The 19,970-nt window shown below is 43.7% G+C and overlaps 1 protein-coding gene across 4 annotated transcripts in view; it reads left to right on the top strand.

Moving 5' to 3' along the window:
* The window catches only part of LOC144493358 (serum response factor-like), a 240,806-nt gene that overhangs the window by 151,595 nt on the left and 69,241 nt on the right, over window positions 1-19,970 (top strand). For 3 of the 4 annotated variants that reach the window (XM_078212165.1, XM_078212162.1, XM_078212166.1), the window contains one exon: window positions 919-995. In XM_078212165.1, the coding sequence (XP_078068291.1) occupies window positions 919-995 (77 nt within the window). Of the gene's footprint in view, window positions 1-918; window positions 1,076-19,970 lie in introns of all 4 variants that reach the window. The other variant, XM_078212163.1, reaches the window with a different exon arrangement.

The following is a 19,970-nucleotide window of genomic DNA, read 5'->3' as shown; positions in this document are numbered from 1 at the left end:
TGTGTCTATCCACGCCTTCAGCTCATCTGCCTTCCCCACAATACTCCTGGCATTGAAATAGACACACTTCAAAAGATTATTTCCATCACACTCAACCCTTCCATTTGTGATTTTGCTTGAACTAACCTGTCTTTTTACCCCTGCTCCACTATCTGCTCTGGCACTCTGGTTCCCATCCCCCTGCAAATCTAGTTTAAACGCTCCCCAATAACACTAGCAAATCTCCTTGCAATATATTGGTCCCCTTGTAGTTTAGGTGTAATCCGTCTCTCACCGTTTCACCAGTGAAAGGCTAGATAATTCACCAAATAAATGTGATGAATTTGGGCTTTAACTATCTGAAGAATGCAAAAGTGAAGTAAATAACTTTATTTACAGATTAGGTCCGGTTGTGAGTTGTGAAAATGTAGCCAATTTAAGTGTTGTATGGAGTTGTATTTGTGTACTGCTTTCACAAGTTGAGAATGTCTCTTAAGAATTTTGCAGCCAATAAAATCTTTTTAATGTGTAGTCACCGTGGTAATAGGAGGGATGTAGGGAGAAAAGAGAATGAGTCGGACAAGAGTATTCAGAACTCAGAATGAACAAAAGAGGAAAATTCAGAGGAACAATGACTAAAGCCAGAGACAAATAGAGAGAGAGAGCTTGGAGCCTGGGGCTCAGAGAAAGCTTTCCAGTCAGAAATAAAGCTGTAGCCAGAATCAGGCTTCCAAAAAATTAACAGTTGCTGACAGAGAGGAAACTGCCAAAATTGGCAACATTTGAAGTAAGGGATAGTGATGCCTATTGAATGCTGAGAGCTGTGGATGGACATTGACTAGATAAGGTACTTGGAAGTGAATGTGATGATGAATATTTGTTTTTGAAGAATTGACCCCAAGATTGGTATTGGTGTTGAGTTGCTGTTCTCTCTTACAGGTGGCGTACCTCAGGTTGTGCTTACTGCTCCCACAGGAACAGTCCAAATCCCACTGTCAGCTGTCCAGCTACACCAGGTATGGTGTAAAGAGCCGAAATCTGAAAATCTCTGATGTCCTACAGGAAAGCTCAATGGGATTCCCATTTTTAATGCATGGTGGGTGGTCAGGGGATCGTCATTTTTGATTTGTCTTTTTGCCACTCTGTCATTTTCCTTTCCTCCTTTAGGCCGGAGAAACGAGAGGTGTTAAATGGTAGTGATTTGGTTTGTCTGTGAATGAGCCTGGCTGAGGGGTTTGGATGCTTGTGATTTTTATGCAGTATGTTTGTGCAATGGCTTATTATGAAGGGTTGGGGCCAATTGTCAAACAGAACAAGTATTACAGATTATATTATACATATAAGCAAAAACTCTTGTCATTGGCCTGCCCAATCACTACAGACTGAGTATCAACTGAAGGTGATCTTGACACAGATTATTTGACACCTATTAGTGGAGATTTCAGAGAGTCTTGTATATATTGCTTGGTATTGCTGTCTCACAGTTATAGTTTGGTATCACTCTCTCTCTCTGGCTCAGGCACAGATAAATATTGTCTGGTATCGCTGTCTCTCTCTCAGACACAGATATATATTGTCTGGTATCGCTGTCTCTCTCTCAGACACAGATATATATTGTCTGGTATCGCTGTCTCTCTCTCAGACACATATATATTGTCTGGTATTGCTGTCTCTCTCTCAGACACAGATATATATTGTCTGGTATTGCTGTCTCTCAGACACAGATATATATTGTCTGGTATCACTGTCTCTCTCTCAGACACAGATATATATTGTCTGGTATCGCTGTCTCTCTCTCAGACACATATATATAGTGTCTGGTATCGCTGTCTGTCTCTCAGACACAGATATATTGTCTGGTATCGCTGTCTCTCTCTCAGACACATATATATAGTGTCTGGTATCGCTGTCTCTCTCTCAGACACAGATATATATTGTCTGGTATCGCTGTCTCTCTCTCAGACACATATATATTGTCTGGTATTGCTGTCTCTCTCTCAGACACAGATATATATTGTCTGGTATTGCTGTCTCTCTCTCAGACACAGATATATTGTCTGGTATCGCTGTCTCTCTCTCTCAGACACAGATATATATTGTCTGGTATCGCTGTCTCTCTCTCTCTCTCAGACACAGATATATATTGTCTGGTATTGCTGTCTCTCTCTCTCTCAGACACATATATATTGTCTGGTATCGCTGTCTCTCTCTCAGACACAGATATATATTGTCTGGTATCACTGTCTCTCTCTCAGACACAGATATATATTGTCTGGTATCACTGTCTCTCTCTCAGACACAGATATATATTGTCTGGTATCGCTGTCTCTCTCTCAGATACATATATATAGTGTCTGGTATCGCTGTCTCTCTCTCAGACACATATATATAGTGTCTGGTATCGCTGTCTCTCTCTCAGACACATATATATTGTCTGGTATCGCTGTCTCTCTCTCAGATACATATATATAGTGTCTGGTATCGCTGTCTCTCTCTCAGACACATATATATAGTGTCTGGTATCGCTGTCTCTCTCTCAGACACATATATATTGTCTGGTATCGCTGTCTCTCTCTCAGACACATATATATAGTGTCTGGTATCGCTGTCTCTCTCTCAGACACAAATATATTGTCTGGTATCGCTGTCTCTCTCTCTCAGACACAGATATATATTGTCTGGTATCGCTGTCTCTCTCTCAGACACATATATATAGTGTCTGGTATCGCTGTCTCTCTCTCAGACACAAATATATTGTCTGGTATCGCTGTCTCTCTCTCAGACACAGATATATATTGTCTGGTATCGCTGTCTCTCTCTCAGACACATATATATAGTGTCTGGTATCGCTGTCTCTCTCTCAGACACAGATCTATATTGTCTGGTATCGCTGTCTTTCTCTCAGACACAGATATATATTGTCTGGTATCGCTGTCTGTCTCTCAGACACAGATATATATTGTCTGGTATCGCTGTCTCTCTCTCAGACACAGATCTATATTGTCTGGTATCGCTGTCTCTCTCTCAGACACAGATATATATTGTCTGGTATCGCTGTCTCTCTCTCAGACACAGATATATATTAGAAACCATAGAACCATAGAAACCCTACAGTGCAGAAAGAGGCCATTTGGCCCATCGCGTCTGGACCGACAACAATCCCACCCAGGCCCTATCCCCATATCCCTACATATCTACCTGCTAATCCCTTTAACCCTCATATTTATCCACTAATCCCTCTAATCTACACACCCTGAGACACTAAGGGGCAATTTAGCTTAGCCAATCAACCTAACCCGCACAGTCCAAAGATGTGCGGGTTCGGTTGATTGGCCATGCTAAAATTGCCCTTAGTTTCCTGTGATGCGTAGGTTAGAGGGCTTAGTGGATAAATATGTGGGGGTAGGGCCTGGGTGGGATTGTGGTCGGTGCAGATTCGATGGGCCGAATGGCCTCTTTCTGTACTGTAGGTTTTCTATGATTCTACGATTCTATGATCTTTGGACTGTGAGAGGAAACCGGAGCACCCGGAGGAAACCCATGCAGACACGGGGAGAATGTGCAAACTCCGCACAGACAGTGACCCGAGCCGGGAATCGAACCCAGGTCCCTGGGAGCTGTGAAGCAGCAGTGCTAACCACTGTGCTACCGTGCCGTTGTATCTGGTGTCTGGTATCGCTGTCTGTCTCTCTCTCAGACACAGATATATATTGTCTGGTATTGCTGTCTCTCTCTCTCTCTCAGACACAGATATATATTGTCTGGTATCGCTGTCTCTCTCTCAGACACAGATATATAGTGTCTGGTATCGCTGTCTCTCTCTCAGACACAGATCTATATTGTCTGGTATCGCTGTCTCTCTCTCAGACACAGATATATATTGTCTGGTATCGCTGTCTCTCTCTCAGACACAGATATATATTGTCTGGTATCGCTGTCTCTCTCTCTCTCTCAGACACAGATATATATTGTCTGGTATTGCTGTCTCTCTCTCTCTCAGACACTGATATATATTGTCTGGTATCGCTGTCTCTCTCTCAGACACAGATATATATTGTCTGGTATCGCTGTCTCGCTCTCAGACACAGATATATATTGTCTGGTATCGCTGTCTCGCTCTCAGACACAGATATATATTGTCTGGTATCGCTGTCTCTCTCTCAGACACAGATATATATTGTCTGGTATCGCTGTCTCTCTCTCTCTCTCAGACACAGATATATATTGTCTGGTATCGCTGTCTCTCTCTCTCTCAGACACAGATATATATTGTCTGGTATCGCTGTCTCTCTCTCTCAGACACATATATATTGTCTGGTATCGCTGTCTCTCTCTCTCTCTCAGACACAGATATATATTGTCTGGTATTGCTGTCTCTCTCTCTCTCAGACACTGATATATATTGTCTGGTATCGCTGTCTCGCTCTCAGACACAGATATATATTGTCTGGTATCGCTGTCTCGCTCTCAGACACAGATATATATTGTCTGGTATCGCTGTCTCTCTCTCAGACACATATATATAGTGTCTGGTATCGCTGTCTCTCTCTCAGATACATATATATAGTGTCTGGTATCGCTGTCTCTCTCTCAGACACATATATATTGTCTGGTATCGCTGTCTCTCTCTCAGACACATATATATAGTGTCTGGTATCGCTGTCTCTCTCTCAGACACATATATATTGTCTGGTATCGCTGTCTCTCTCTCAGACACATATATATAGTGTCTGGTATCGCTGTCTCTCTCTCAGACACAAATATATTGTCTGGTATCGCTGTCTCTCTCTCTCAGACACAGATATATATTGTCTGGTATCGCTGTCTCTCTCTCAGACACATATATATAGTGTCTGGTATCGCTGTCTCTCTCTCAGACACAAATATATTGTCTGGTATCGCTGTCTCTCTCTCAGACACAGATATATATTGTCTGGTATCGCTGTCTCTCTCTCAGACACATATATATAGTGTCTGGTATCGCTGTCTCTCTCTCAGACACAGATCTATATTGTCTGGTATCGCTGTCTTTCTCTCAGACACAGATATATATTGTCTGGTATCGCTGTCTGTCTCTCAGACACAGATATATATTGTCTGGTATCGCTGTCTCTCTCTCAGACACAGATATATATTAGAAACCATAGAACCATAGAAACCCTACAGTGCAGAAAGAGGCCATTTGGCCCATCGCGTCTGGACCGACAACAATCCCACCCAGGCCCTATCCCCATATCCCTACATATCTACCTGCTAATCCCTTTAACCCTCATATTTATCCACTAATCCCTCTAATCTACACACCCTGAGACACTAAGGGGCAATTTAGCTTAGCCAATCAACCTAACCCGCACAGTCCAAAGATGTGCGGGTTCGGTTGATTGGCCATGCTAAAATTGCCCTTAGTTTCCTGTGATGCGTAGGTTAGAGGGCTTAGTGGATAAATATGTGGGGGTAGGGCCTGGGTGGGATTGTGGTCGGTGCAGATTCGATGGGCCGAATGGCCTCTTTCTGTACTGTAGGTTTTCTATGATTCTACGATTCTATGATCTTTGGACTGTGAGAGGAAACCGGAGCACCCGGAGGAAACCCATGCAGACACGGGGAGAATGTGCAAACTCCGCACAGACAGTGACCCGAGCCGGGAATCGAACCCAGGTCCCTGGGAGCTGTGAAGCAGCAGTGCTAACCACTGTGCTACCGTGCCGTTGTATCTGGTGTCTGGTATCGCTGTCTGTCTCTCTCTCAGACACAGATATATATTGTCTGGTATTGCTGTCTCTCTCTCTCTCTCAGACACAGATATATATTGTCTGGTATCGCTGTCTCTCTCTCAGACACAGATATATAGTGTCTGGTATCGCTGTCTCTCTCTCAGACACAGATCTATATTGTCTGGTATCGCTGTCTCTCTCTCAGACACAGATATATATTGTCTGGTATCGCTGTCTCTCTCTCAGACACAGATATATATTGTCTGGTATCGCTGTCTCTCTCTCTCTCTCAGACACAGATATATATTGTCTGGTATTGCTGTCTCTCTCTCTCTCAGACACTGATATATATTGTCTGGTATCGCTGTCTCTCTCTCAGACACAGATATATATTGTCTGGTATCGCTGTCTCGCTCTCAGACACAGATATATATTGTCTGGTATCGCTGTCTCGCTCTCAGACACAGATATATATTGTCTGGTATCGCTGTCTCTCTCTCAGACACAGATATATATTGTCTGGTATCGCTGTCTCTCTCTCTCTCTCAGACACAGATATATATTGTCTGGTATCGCTGTCTCTCTCTCTCTCAGACACAGATATATATTGTCTGGTATCGCTGTCTCTCTCTCTCAGACACAGATATATATTGTCTGGTATCGCTGTCTCTCTCTCTCTCTCAGACACAGATATATATTGTCTGGTATTGCTGTCTCTCTCTCTCTCAGACACTGATATATATTGTCTGGTATCGCTGTCTCGCTCTCAGACACAGATATATATTGTCTGGTATCGCTGTCTCGCTCTCAGACACAGATATATATTGTCTGGTATCGCTGTCTCTCTCTCAGACACATATATATAGTGTCTGGTATCGCTGTCTCTCTCTCAGATACATATATATAGTGTCTGGTATCGCTGTCTCTCTCTCAGACACATATATATAGTGTCTGGTATCGCTGTCTCTCTCTCAGACACATATATATTGTCTGGTATCGCTGTCTCTCTCTCAGATACATATATATAGTGTCTGGTATCGCTGTCTCTCTCTCAGACACATATATATAGTGTCTGGTATCGCTGTCTCTCTCTCAGACACATATATATTGTCTGGTATCGCTGTCTCTCTCTCAGACACATATATATAGTGTCTGGTATCGCTGTCTCTCTCTCAGACACAAATATATTGTCTGGTATCGCTGTCTCTCTCTCTCAGACACAGATATATATTGTCTGGTATCGCTGTCTCTCTCTCAGACACATATATATAGTGTCTGGTATCGCTGTCTCTCTCTCAGACACAAATATATTGTCTGGTATCGCTGTCTCTCTCTCAGACACAGATATATATTGTCTGGTATCGCTGTCTCTCTCTCAGACACATATATATAGTGTCTGGTATCGCTGTCTCTCTCTCAGACACAGATCTATATTGTCTGGTATCGCTGTCTTTCTCTCAGACACAGATATATATTGTCTGGTATCACTGTCTGTCTCTCAGACACAGATATATATTGTCTGGTATCGCTGTCTCTCTCTCAGACACATATATATAGTGTCTGGTATCGCTGTCTGTCTCTCAGACACAGATATATATTGTCTGGTATCGCTGTCTCTCTCTCAGACACAGATATATATTAGAAACCATAGAACCATAGAAACCCTACAGTGCAGAAAGAGGCCATTTGGCCCATCGCGTCTGGACCGACAACAATCCCACCCAGGCCCTATCCCCATATCCCTACATATCTACCTGCTAATCCCTTTAACCCTCATATTTATCCACTAATCCCTCTAATCTACACACCCTGAGACACTAAGGGGCAATTTAGCTTAGCCAATCAACCTAACCCGCACAGTCCAAAGATGTGCGGGTTCGGTTGATTGGCCATGCTAAAATTGCCCTTAGTTTCCTGTGATGCGTAGGTTAGAGGGCTTAGTGGATAAATATGTGGGGGTAGGGCCTGGGTGGGATTGTGGTCGGTGCAGATTCGATGGGCCGAATGGCCTCTTTCTGTACTGTAGGTTTTCTATGATTCTACGATTCTATGATCTTTGGACTGTGAGAGGAAACCGGAGCACCCGGAGGAAACCCATGCAGACACGGGGAGAATGTGCAAACTCCGCACAGACAGTGACCCGAGCCGGGAATCGAACCCAGGTCCCTGGGAGCTGTGAAGCAGCAGTGCTAACCACTGTGCTACCGTGCCGTTGTATCTGGTGTCTGGTATCGCTGTCTGTCTCTCTCTCAGACACAGATATATATTGTCTGGTATTGCTGTCTCTCTCTCTCTCTCAGACACAGATATATATTGTCTGGTATCGCTGTCTCTCTCTCAGACACAGATATATAGTGTCTGGTATCGCTGTCTCTCTCTCAGACACAGATCTATATTGTCTGGTATCGCTGTCTCTCTCTCAGACACAGATATATATTGTCTGGTATCGCTGTCTCTCTCTCAGACACAGATATATATTGTCTGGTATCGCTGTCTCTCTCTCTCTCTCAGACACAGATATATATTGTCTGGTATTGCTGTCTCTCTCTCTCTCAGACACTGATATATATTGTCTGGTATCGCTGTCTCTCTCTCAGACACAGATATATATTGTCTGGTATCGCTGTCTCGCTCTCAGACACAGATATATATTGTCTGGTATCGCTGTCTCGCTCTCAGACACAGATATATATTGTCTGGTATCGCTGTCTCTCTCTCAGACACAGATATATATTGTCTGGTATCGCTGTCTCTCTCTCTCTCTCAGACACAGATATATATTGTCTGGTATCGCTGTCTCTCTCTCTCTCAGACACAGATATATATTGTCTGGTATCGCTGTCTCTCTCTCTCAGACACAGATATATATTGTCTGGTATCGCTGTCTCTCTCTCTCTCTCAGACACAGATATATATTGTCTGGTATTGCTGTCTCTCTCTCTCTCAGACACTGATATATATTGTCTGGTATCGCTGTCTCGCTCTCAGACACAGATATATATTGTCTGGTATCGCTGTCTCGCTCTCAGACACAGATATATATTGTCTGGTATCGCTGTCTCTCTCTCAGACACATATATATAGTGTCTGGTATCGCTGTCTCTCTCTCAGATACATATATATAGTGTCTGGTATCGCTGTCTCTCTCTCAGACACATATATATTGTCTGGTATCGCTGTCTCTCTCTCAGACACATATATATAGTGTCTGGTATCGCTGTCTCTCTCTCAGACACATATATATTGTCTGGTATCGCTGTCTCTCTCTCAGACACATATATATAGTGTCTGGTATCGCTGTCTCTCTCTCAGACACAAATATATTGTCTGGTATCGCTGTCTCTCTCTCTCAGACACAGATATATATTGTCTGGTATCGCTGTCTCTCTCTCAGACACATATATATAGTGTCTGGTATCGCTGTCTCTCTCTCAGACACAAATATATTGTCTGGTATCGCTGTCTCTCTCTCAGACACAGATATATATTGTCTGGTATCGCTGTCTCTCTCTCAGACACATATATATAGTGTCTGGTATCGCTGTCTCTCTCTCAGACACAGATCTATATTGTCTGGTATCGCTGTCTTTCTCTCAGACACAGATATATATTGTCTGGTATCGCTGTCTGTCTCTCAGACACAGATATATATTGTCTGGTATCGCTGTCTCTCTCTCAGACACAGATCTATATTGTCTGGTATCGCTGTCTCTCTCTCAGACACAGATATATATTGTCTGGTATCGCTGTCTCTCTCTCAGACACAGATATATATTAGAAACCATAGAACCATAGAAACCCTACAGTGCAGAAAGAGGCCATTTGGCCCATCGCGTCTGGACCGACAACAATCCCACCCAGGCCCTATCCCCATATCCCTACATATCTACCTGCTAATCCCTTTAACCCTCATATTTACCCACTAATCCCTCTAATCTACACACCCTGAGACACTAAGGGGCAATTTAGCTTAGCCAATCAACCTAACCCGCACAGTCCAAAGATGTGCGGGTTCGGTTGATTGGCCATGCTAAAATTGCCCTTAGTTTCCTGTGATGCGTAGGTTAGAGGGCTTAGTGGATAAATATGTGGGGGTAGGGCCTGGGTGGGATTGTGGTCGGTGCAGATTCGATGGGCCGAATGGCCTCTTTCTGTACTGTAGGTTTTCTATGATTCTACGATTCTATGATCTTTGGACTGTGAGAGGAAACCGGAGCACCCGGAGGAAACCCATGCAGACACGGGGAGAATGTGCAAACTCCGCACAGACAGTGACCCGAGCCGGGAATCGAACCCAGGTCCCTGGGAGCTGTGAAGCAGCAGTGCTAACCACTGTGCTACCGTGCCGTTGTATCTGGTGTCTGGTATCGCTGTCTGTCTCTCTCTCAGACACAGATATATATTGTCTGGTATTGCTGTCTCTCTCTCTCTCTCAGACACAGATATATATTGTCTGGTATCGCTGTCTCTCTCTCAGACACAGATATATATTGTCTGGTATCGCTGTCTCTCTCTCAGACACAGATATATATTGTCTGGTATCGCTGTCTCTCTCTCTCTCTCAGACACAGATATATATTGTCTGGTATTGCTGTCTCTCTCTCTCTCAGACACTGATATATATTGTCTGGTATCGCTGTCTCTCTCTCAGACACAGATATATATTGTCTGGTATCGCTGTCTCGCTCTCAGACACAGATATATATTGTCTGGTATCGCTGTCTCGCTCTCAGACACAGATATATATTGTCTGGTATCGCTGTCTCTCTCTCAGACACAGATATATATTGTCTGGTATCGCTGTCTCTCTCTCTCTCTCAGATACAGATATATATTGTCTGGTATCGCTGTCTCTCTCTCTCTCAGACACAGATATATATTGTCTGGTATCGCTGTCTCTCTCTCTCAGACACAGATATATATTGTCTGGTATCGCTGTCTCTCTCTCTCTCTCACAGACACAGATATATATTGTCTGGTATTGCTGTCTCTCTCTCTCTCAGACACTGATATATATTGTCTGGTATCGCTGTCTCGCTCTCAGACACAGATATATATTGTCTGGTATCGCTGTCTCGCTCTCAGACACAGATATATATTGTCTGGTATCGCTGTCTCTCTCTCAGACACATATATATAGTGTCTGGTATCGCTGTCTCTCTCTCAGACACAGATATATATTGTCTGGTATCGCTGTCTCTCTCTCAGACACATATATATAGTGTCTGGTATCGCTGTCTCTCTCTCTCTCAGACACAGATATATATTGTCTGGTATCGCTGTCTCTCAGACACAGATATATATTGTCTGGTATCGCTGTCTCTCTCTCTCTCAGACACAGATATATATTGTCTGGTATCGCTGTCTCTCTCTCAGACACATATATATAGTGTCTGGTATCGCTGTCTCTCTCTCTCTCAGACACAGATATATATTGTCTGGTATCGCTGTCTGTCTCTCTCTCAGACACAGATATATATTGTCTGGTATCGCTGTCTCTCTCTCAGACACAGATCTATATTGTCTGGTATCGCTGTCTCTCTCTCTCTCAGACACAGATATATATTGTCTGGTATCGCTGTCTCTCTCTCAGACACAGATATATATTGTCTGGTATCGCTGTCTCTCTCTCAGACACAGATATATATTGTCTGGTATCGCTGTCTCTCTCTCAGACACAGATATATATTGTCTGGTATCGCTGTCTCTCTCTCTCTCAGACACAGATATATATTGTCTGGTATCGCTGTCTCTCTCTCTCTCAGACACAGATATATATTGTCTGGTATCGCTGTCTCTCTCTCAGACACAGATATATATTGTCTGGTATCGCTGTCTCTCTCTCTCTCGGACACAGATATATATTGTCTGGTATCGCTGTCTCTCTCTCAGACACAGATATATATTGTCTGGTATCGCTGTCTCTCTCTCTCTCGGACACAGATATATATTGTCTGGTATCGCTGTCTCTCTCTCAGACACAGATATATATTGTCTGGTATCACTGTCTCTCTCTCTCTCAGACACAGATATATATTGTCTGGTATCGCTGTCTCTCTCTCTCTCGGACACAGATATATATTGTCTGGTATCGCTGTCTCTCTCTCTCTCTCAGACACACATATATATTGTCTGGTATCGCTGTCTCTCTCTCTCTCAGACACAGATATATATTGTCTGGTATCGCTGTCTCTCTCTCAGACACAGATATATATTGTCTGGTATCGCTGTCTCTCTCTCTCTCTCTCTCTCTCAGACACAGATATATATTGTCTGGTATCGCTGTCTCGCTCTCAGACACAGATATATATTGTCTGGTATCGCTGTCTCGCTCTCGGACACAGATATATATTGTCTGGTATTGCTGTCTCGCTCTCGGACACAGATATATATTGTCTGGTATCGCTGTCTCTCTCTCTCTCAGACACAGATATATATTGTCTGGTATCGCTGTCTCTCTCTCAGACACATATATATAGTGTCTGGTATCCCTGTCTCTCTCTCTCTCAGACACAGATATATATTGTCTGGTATCGCTGTCTCTCTCTCTCTCGGACACAGATATATATTGTCTGGTATCGCTGTCTCTCTCTCTCTCAGACACAGATATATATTGTCTGGTATCGCTGTCTCTCTCTCAGACACAGATATATATTGTCTGGTATCGCTGTCTCTCTCTCTCTCAGACACAGATATATATTGCCTGGTATTGCTGTCTCTTCTCTTGCACTCGGACACAGATATATATGCCGGAATTCTACCGCCCCGTCCGCCACAGAAATCGGAGGGCAAATAGCGGACAATGTGAAGGTCCGTTGACCTCCGGTGGGATTTTCCGGTCTCGAGTCGAGCGAGGGCATAAAGTCCCGCCCATATTGTCTGTTATCATTGAACTTTAATGAGTTGAGGAGGAACAACTTCTCCCAGAGGGTGGTGAATCTCTGGAATTCTCTGCCCACTGAGGTGGTGGAGGCTACCTCGCTGAATATGTTTAAAGCGCGGATGGATGGATTCCTGAGCGGTAAGGGAATTAAGGGTTATGGGGATCAGGCGGGTAAGTGGTACTGATCCACGTCAGATCAGCCATGATCTTATTGAATGGCGGGGCAGGCTCGAGGGGCTAGATGGCCTACTCCTGCTCCTATTTCTTATGTTCTTATGTTCTTAAGCATAAATTGCAAACTGAGCTTCACCTTGTATGACCTGGATATAAATATCACCCAGAATGATGAGATAAGTAACTCAGCATTTGTGGGTCTTATGTGAGATAGATTTGAATGCTGCTACATGGGTTTATACCGTTCCTTATGTGGGATATGATGGTGAAAAGCTATCCTGATGGTGTTGGGATTAGGGAATATTTCTCAGAGCAGAATTAACTTTTCCTGTATGGGAATGTTTACAGTTCACACATGATGTTTCTTATGCAAACAGTACTTGGACAAATTGTTTGCAGAAAACTCGATCTGTCTCCCATTACAACCACTCTGCTTTGCTACCGGATTGTCTGTCAATCATTGAATTTATTTAATCTATAACTTTGTAGCTACAACCAGGAAAACTATACATCAACTTCCACCATATTCCGCATCCTTTTTTATTTCTTCATTCTATGCATAAAGTCTCCACTACCTGCTTTACCACTCATTATATTCGGTTACCAGTGAAGTAGCTTTATCCTTCTTCATCACTAAGGCACTTCCTCCTCTTTCTCCTGTCTTTTCTGTGGACATTATAACATTCCAAACCTATGGACATCTGCCAGCAGATTCATGTGAACACCACCATCTGGAGTTTCGTCTTCAAGCCGCACACCATCCTGACTTGGAAATATATCACTGTTCCTTCACTGTCACTGGGTCAAAATCCTGGAACTCCCTCCCTAACAGCACTGTGGGTGTACCTACCCCTCGGGCATTGCAGCAGTTCAAGAGGCAGCTGAACAACACCAAGGGCAATTAGGACTGGGCAGTAAATACTGGCCTAGCCAGCAACACCCAAATCCCAGAAATGAATGTATTACCTGATGTACCTAATTTCCAGCATTGGCTGTCATACAGCCCTGCCTCCATAATGGCCACCATAACATAGCCTCCAAGTTATGTGTCTGCAATCAATTGTGTGTTATACTACTTGTGCTTATTTGGTTCACAGGCCTTAATCGTCTGCATTTAAATGTTTCCTTTTTCTCTCACTCCTGGATTAATTACTTTACATCTTTTAGTTTTCCCTGTGCTTAAAACTTAGTTTCTGACTGTTATTCTATTTTGTCTGTTTTTAAATATTAATAGTAATGTTTCCTCCTGCACTCCTTTCCCAATTATGATCCTCATTGAAACACATCACTTTTGAAAAGGGATTTGAATTCCCAGCAACTGACTCAAAAGATCACATGACAAGATTTCAAATTTTAAGACTTTTAACGTAGCAAACAAGCTAAAATGAATATCAATTAAACACCAGTTAGGAGATAACTCTCTAAACTATCGAGCAGATATTCCTTATTAGCTTCTTAACATGACTGATAACCTCATGTCATGTCTATGGATGTGAGGGAACTTGGGGAAATAAATAGTGATGTCTTGAGGAGTGTACATATTACAGAGGAGGTGGTGCTGGAAGTCTTAAAGCGCATCAAGGTAGATAAATCCCCGGGACCTGATTAAGTGTATCCTAGGACATTGTGGGAGGCTAGGGAGGAAATTGCGGGTCCACTAGCCGAGATATTTGAATCATCGATAGTCACGGGTGAGGTGTCTGAAGTTTGAAAGTGGCAGATGTTGTGCCATTGTTTAAAAAGGGCTGCAAGGAAAAGCCTGGGAATTACAGGCCAGTGAGCCTCACATCTGTGGTGGGTAAATTGTTGGAAGGTATTTTGAGAGACAGGATCTACAGACATTTAGAGATGCAAGGACTGATTAGGGACAGTCAGCATGGCTTTGTGAATCGAAAATCATGTCTCACAAATTTGATTGAGTTTTTTGAAGGGATAACCAAGAAGTTAGATGAGGGCAGTGCAGTTGATGTTGTCTACATGGACTTTAGCAAGGTCTTTGACAAGGTACCGCATGGTAGGTTGTTGCAAAAGGTTAAATCTCACGGGATCCAAGGTGAGGTATCTAAATGGATACAAAATTGGCTTCTTGACAGAAGCCAGAGGGTGGTTGTAGTGGGTTGCTTTTCAAACTGGAGGCCTGGGACCAGCAGTGTGCCTCAGGGATCAGTGCTGGGTCCACTGTTATTTGTCATTTATATTAATGATTCGGATGAGAATATAGGGGGCATGGTTAGTAAGTTTGCAGATGACACCAAGATTGGTGGCATAGTGGACAGTGAAGAAAGTTATCTCCGATTGCAACGGGATCTTGATCAATTTGGCAAGTGGGCTGACGAATGGCAGATGGAGTTTAATTTAGACAAATGCGAGGTGATACATTTTGGTTGATTGAACCAGGGCAGGACTTACTCAGTTAATGATAGGGTATTGGGGAAAGTTACAGAACAAAGAGATCTGGGGGTACATGTTCATAGCTCCTTGAAAGTGGAGTCACAGGTGGACAGAGTGGTGAAGAAGGCATTCAGCATGCTTGGTTTCATCGGTCAGAACATTGAATACAGGAATTGGGACGTCTTGTTGAAGTTGTACAAGACATTGGTAAGGCCGCACTTGGAATACTGTGTGCCGTTCTGGTCACCTTATTATAGAAAGGATATTATTAAACTAGAAAGAGTGCAGAAAAGATTTACAAGGAGGCTACCGGGACTTGATGGTTTGAATTATAAGGAGAGGCTGGATAGACTGGGACTTTTTTCTCTGGAGCGCAGGAGGCTGAGGGGTGATCTTATAGAGGTCTATAAAATAATGAGGGGCACAGATCAGCTAGATAGTCAATACCTTTTATCAAAAGTAGGGGAGTCCAAAACTAGAGGGCATAGGTTTAAGGTGAGAGGGGAGAGATACAAAAGTGTCCAGAGGGGCAATTTTTTCGCACAGAGGGTGGTAAGTGTCTGGAACAAGCTGTCAGAGTTAGTAGTAGAGGCGGGTACAATATTGTCTTTTAAAAAGCATTTAGACAGCTACATGGATAAGATGGATATAGAGGGATATGGGCCAAATGCGGGCTATTGGGATTAGCTTAGGGGTTTAAAAAAAGGGCGGCATGGACAAGTTGGGCCGAAGGGTCTGTTTCCATGCTGTAAACCTCTATGACTCTACACATTGTGCCACACTCTCAGCAGAATCTTGGCCTCGCTTTCAAACTCCCAATATCTCCAGGCATTTCAACAGGTTTTCTTCTCTTTAATGCTGGGCTAAGTTTTCCAGAGACTTTTTTAAAAATCCCTTCAGTGGGTTTTCCTGAACAAGCCCAGCAGCAAGGCACCATCTGGTGACTTCTCATCTCTGCATCTCGTTAAAGTCCACTTTTCAAATGGGAAATTCATTCTCACCACCATTTTGTTCTCAGACCAAAACTTTCCTGTAGCAACATCTTTGTTTCTCCGTCCAGGGTCATTGCGTTTGTCTGACTAAGAGTCTATAAGTCTGCACAAGGCTGCTCTGCCTGTGTGTTCAGGTCTGAAGCTGGCACTTGAGAGTTTCAATAGACCTGACTTGGGCCCCATGGCAGCCAGGTCACATGAGCATATCATGGGCAGATCTAAAAGCAAATCTCACATTCTTCTTTGTTACTCCATCTTACCCTGAATTAGAGATAATTTAAAGCGTAACCATTTGATAAACCCAGCATTGTAACACCATTCAGTTTAAACCACTGCATGGTTGTAACCATTTGTAACTGAATGGTTGTAACCAATGGTTGTAATCCATTGTAACCATCCTATTTATCCTTCCCTGAACCCAGTCCGGTTCAGTTGGGGTTTGTCCCAATAGTACAAATGTTTCTTCCAGGGCTGGCGCCTGGTGTTCATCCGCAGTAAGAATCCTCCAATGGCAAATAATAATAAACAAAGAAACCAATTTAACTAACTAAATCCAAAGTAAAGGTTTAATAAGGATCATTTGTTGCACAACCACTTGGGCCACACCCTGAGCCACAAGTGCTTCCTCCCAATCCCCATCTGCTTCCTATTTCTACCAGGTCAGCCAGCCACCACAGCATGTTGCCATTGGTTACATTTGAACACCAGGTCAGACAGAACAGAGCAGTTCTGACCTGAGACGCTAACTGTGTTCTCTCTCCATAGATGCTGCCAGACCTGCTGAGATTTTCCAACATTTTCTGTTTTTGTTTCAGATTTCTAGCATCTGCAGTATTTGTTTTGGTCCATGCCATACCCAACTCCATTAGCCTCATGTTTACCTCCCTCGTTTGTTTATCCCTTTGCCAATTTGCATGTTTTGGTAATCCAGAGATTATTCAAAGGTTATGAAGTGACTCTCGTTTACCTGATGGGTCCTAGTTGATGCCTCACTGGTGAAAAGGAGTGTGACCTGTAATTGGAAACCCCTCAGATCTTTAGTCCCTCATTTCAAGTACAATCCAGCCCTCCTCAGGATGAACCCTGTTAAAGCTCACAGTGGAGGGACAGTTGCTGGAAGGGTGAAACTCTGTCCATTATGGCATGGAGGACAGCATATCCAAGTATTTGGTGTTTTTCAGCAGGTATGGCACAACGATAACTACCAACACAGGACTACTTGCTAAACAGCAGGATAGTGGTGGACAATTAAACAACACACGTGAGGAAGAGGCTCCACAAATATCTCCATCCTCAATGATGGAGAAACCCAGCACAGCATTGCAGAAGGCAAGGCTGAAGCATTTGCAACAGTCTTCACCCAGAAGTACCGAGTGGATGATCCACCTCGGCCTCCTCCGGACGCCCCCACCATCACACATAATCAGTTTTCAGCTCATTCGATTCATTCCACATGATATCAAGAAATGGTTGGAGGCACGATACTGCAAAGGCAATGGGTTTTGACAATGTTCTGGCAATGTCCTGATGACATGTGCTCCAGAACTTGCTGCTCCCCTAGACAAGCTGTTCCAATACAGTTACCGCGTAACATCTACCTGGCAATGTGGAAAATTGCCCAGGTATGTCCTGTACACAAAAAGCAGGACAAATCCAACCCAGTCAATTACTGCCCCGTCAGCCTACTCTCAATTGTCAACAAAACGATGGAAAGTGTTGTCAACGGTATTATCAAGCAGCACGTTCTCAGACCTAACCTGCTTATTGGTGCTCAGTTTGGATTCTGCCAGGTCACTCAGCTCCTGACCTCATTGCAGCCTTGGTCCAATCATGGATCAAGAAGCAGAACCCGAGTGATGAGGGTGACTGCCCTTGACATCAAGGCAGCCTGTAACTGAGCGTGTCATCAAGCAGCCCGAGAACAATTAAACTCAATGGGAATTGCGGGGGCTGGGGGAAGAAAGCTGTTCGTTGGGTTGAGTCACACCTGGCACAAAGGAAGATGGTTGTAGTAGTCGGAGTAATCTCAGCTTCAGGACATCTCAGCAGGAGTCCCTCAGGGTAGCGTCCTCGGCCCAACCATCTTCAGCTGCTTCATCAATGACTTTCTCTCCATCATAAGGTCAGAAATGGGGATGTTCATAGATGATTGCACAATGTTCAGCACCATTCACGTCACTTCAGATACTTAAGCAATTCATGTCCCAATGCAGCAAGAACTGCTCAGTAGTCGGGCTTGGGCTGATAAGTGGCAAGTAACATTCGTGCCACATAAGTGCCAGACAATAACTGTTTCCCCATGACATTAAATGGCATTGCCATCACTGAATCCGCCATTCAACATCTGGGGTTTGCCATTGACCAACAGCTAAACTGAACTAGCCATATAATGGAATTGCAGGTAATATCTTGAGATGGATAGAAAGCTGGTTAGCAGATAGGAAGCAAAGAGATGGCATAAACAGATTTCTTTCTGATTGGCAGTGACGCAGGGATCTGTGCTAGGACCCCACTGTTCACATTATATATTAATAATTTGGAAGAGGAAACTGAATGTATTATCTCCCACATTCACAGATGATACAAAGTTGGGTGGGAGGGTGAGCTGTGAGGAGGATGCAAAGATGCTTCAGCGTGATTTCGACAGGCTGAGTGTGTGGGCATCTGCATGGCAGATGCAGTATAATGTGAATGAATGTGAGGTTATCCACTTTGGTAGCAATAATAGGAAGACAGATTATTATGTGAATGGGTGTAAATTGAGAGAGGTGGATATTCAACGAGATCTGGAGTCCTCGTGCATCAGTCGCTGAAAGTAAGCGCTCAGGTACAGCAGGCAGTAAAGAAGGCAAGTGGTATTTTGGCCTTCATAGTGAGAGGATTTGAGTACAGGGATAGGGATGTTTTGCTGCAATTGTGTAGGGCTTTGGTGAGGCTACACCTGGAGTATTATGTGCCGTTTTGGTGTCCTTATCTGAGGAAGGATGTCCTTGCTATAGAGGGAGTACAGCGAAGGTTTACCAGGCTGATTCCTGGGATAGCAGGTCTGTCATATGAGGAGAGACTGAGCCGGTTAGGATTGTATTCACTGGAGTTTAGAAGAATGAGGGGGGATCTCATAGAAACTGATAAAATTCTAACAGGGTTAGACAGGTAGATTCAGAAAGAATGTTCCCAATGGTGGGGGTATCCAGAACTAGGGGTCATAGTTTGAGGATATGGAGTGAACCTTTTAGAACTGAGGTGAGAGAGAATTTTCTTCACCCAGAAAGTGGTGAATGTGTGGAATTCACAACCACAGAATGTAGTTGAGGTCAAAACATCTGATTTCAAGAAGAAATTAAATATAGCTCTTGAGGCTAAAGGGATCAAGGGATATGGGAGGAAGGGGGGATCAGGATATTAAATTCGATGATCAGCCATACCGTCTACAAGATGCACTGCAGCAACTCACCAAGGCTCCTTTGACAGCACCTTCCGCTACCATCTAGAAGCCAAGGGCAGCAGGTCCCTGGGTATATTACCACCTGCAAGTTCCCCTCCAAGTCACTCACCATCCCGACTTAGAGATATATTGCTTTCCTTTCACTGTCATTGGGTCAACGTCCTGGAACTTCCTTCCTAACACTGTGGATGTACCCACATCACAGGAACTGCAGTGGTTCAAGAAGGTGACTCATCGCCACCTTGCCGAGGACAACTAGGGATGGACAATAAATGTCGACCGAGCCAGCGATGCCCACATCCTGTAAAATAAAAAAATGTCACAAGAATGAAAGCAGAGAAACACCCTGAATGGATCGCCGCTGCCCAGCTACCTAGACATTTTGGGTCCTC

The sequence above is a fragment of the Mustelus asterias genome, chromosome 5 (genome assembly GCF_964213995.1).
Source record: "Mustelus asterias chromosome 5, sMusAst1.hap1.1, whole genome shotgun sequence".
Taxonomy (NCBI): domain Eukaryota; kingdom Metazoa; phylum Chordata; class Chondrichthyes; order Carcharhiniformes; family Triakidae; genus Mustelus; species Mustelus asterias.
The sequence above is the reverse complement of the archived record's forward strand: the minus strand, read 5'-3'. Positions and strand labels throughout refer to the sequence as shown.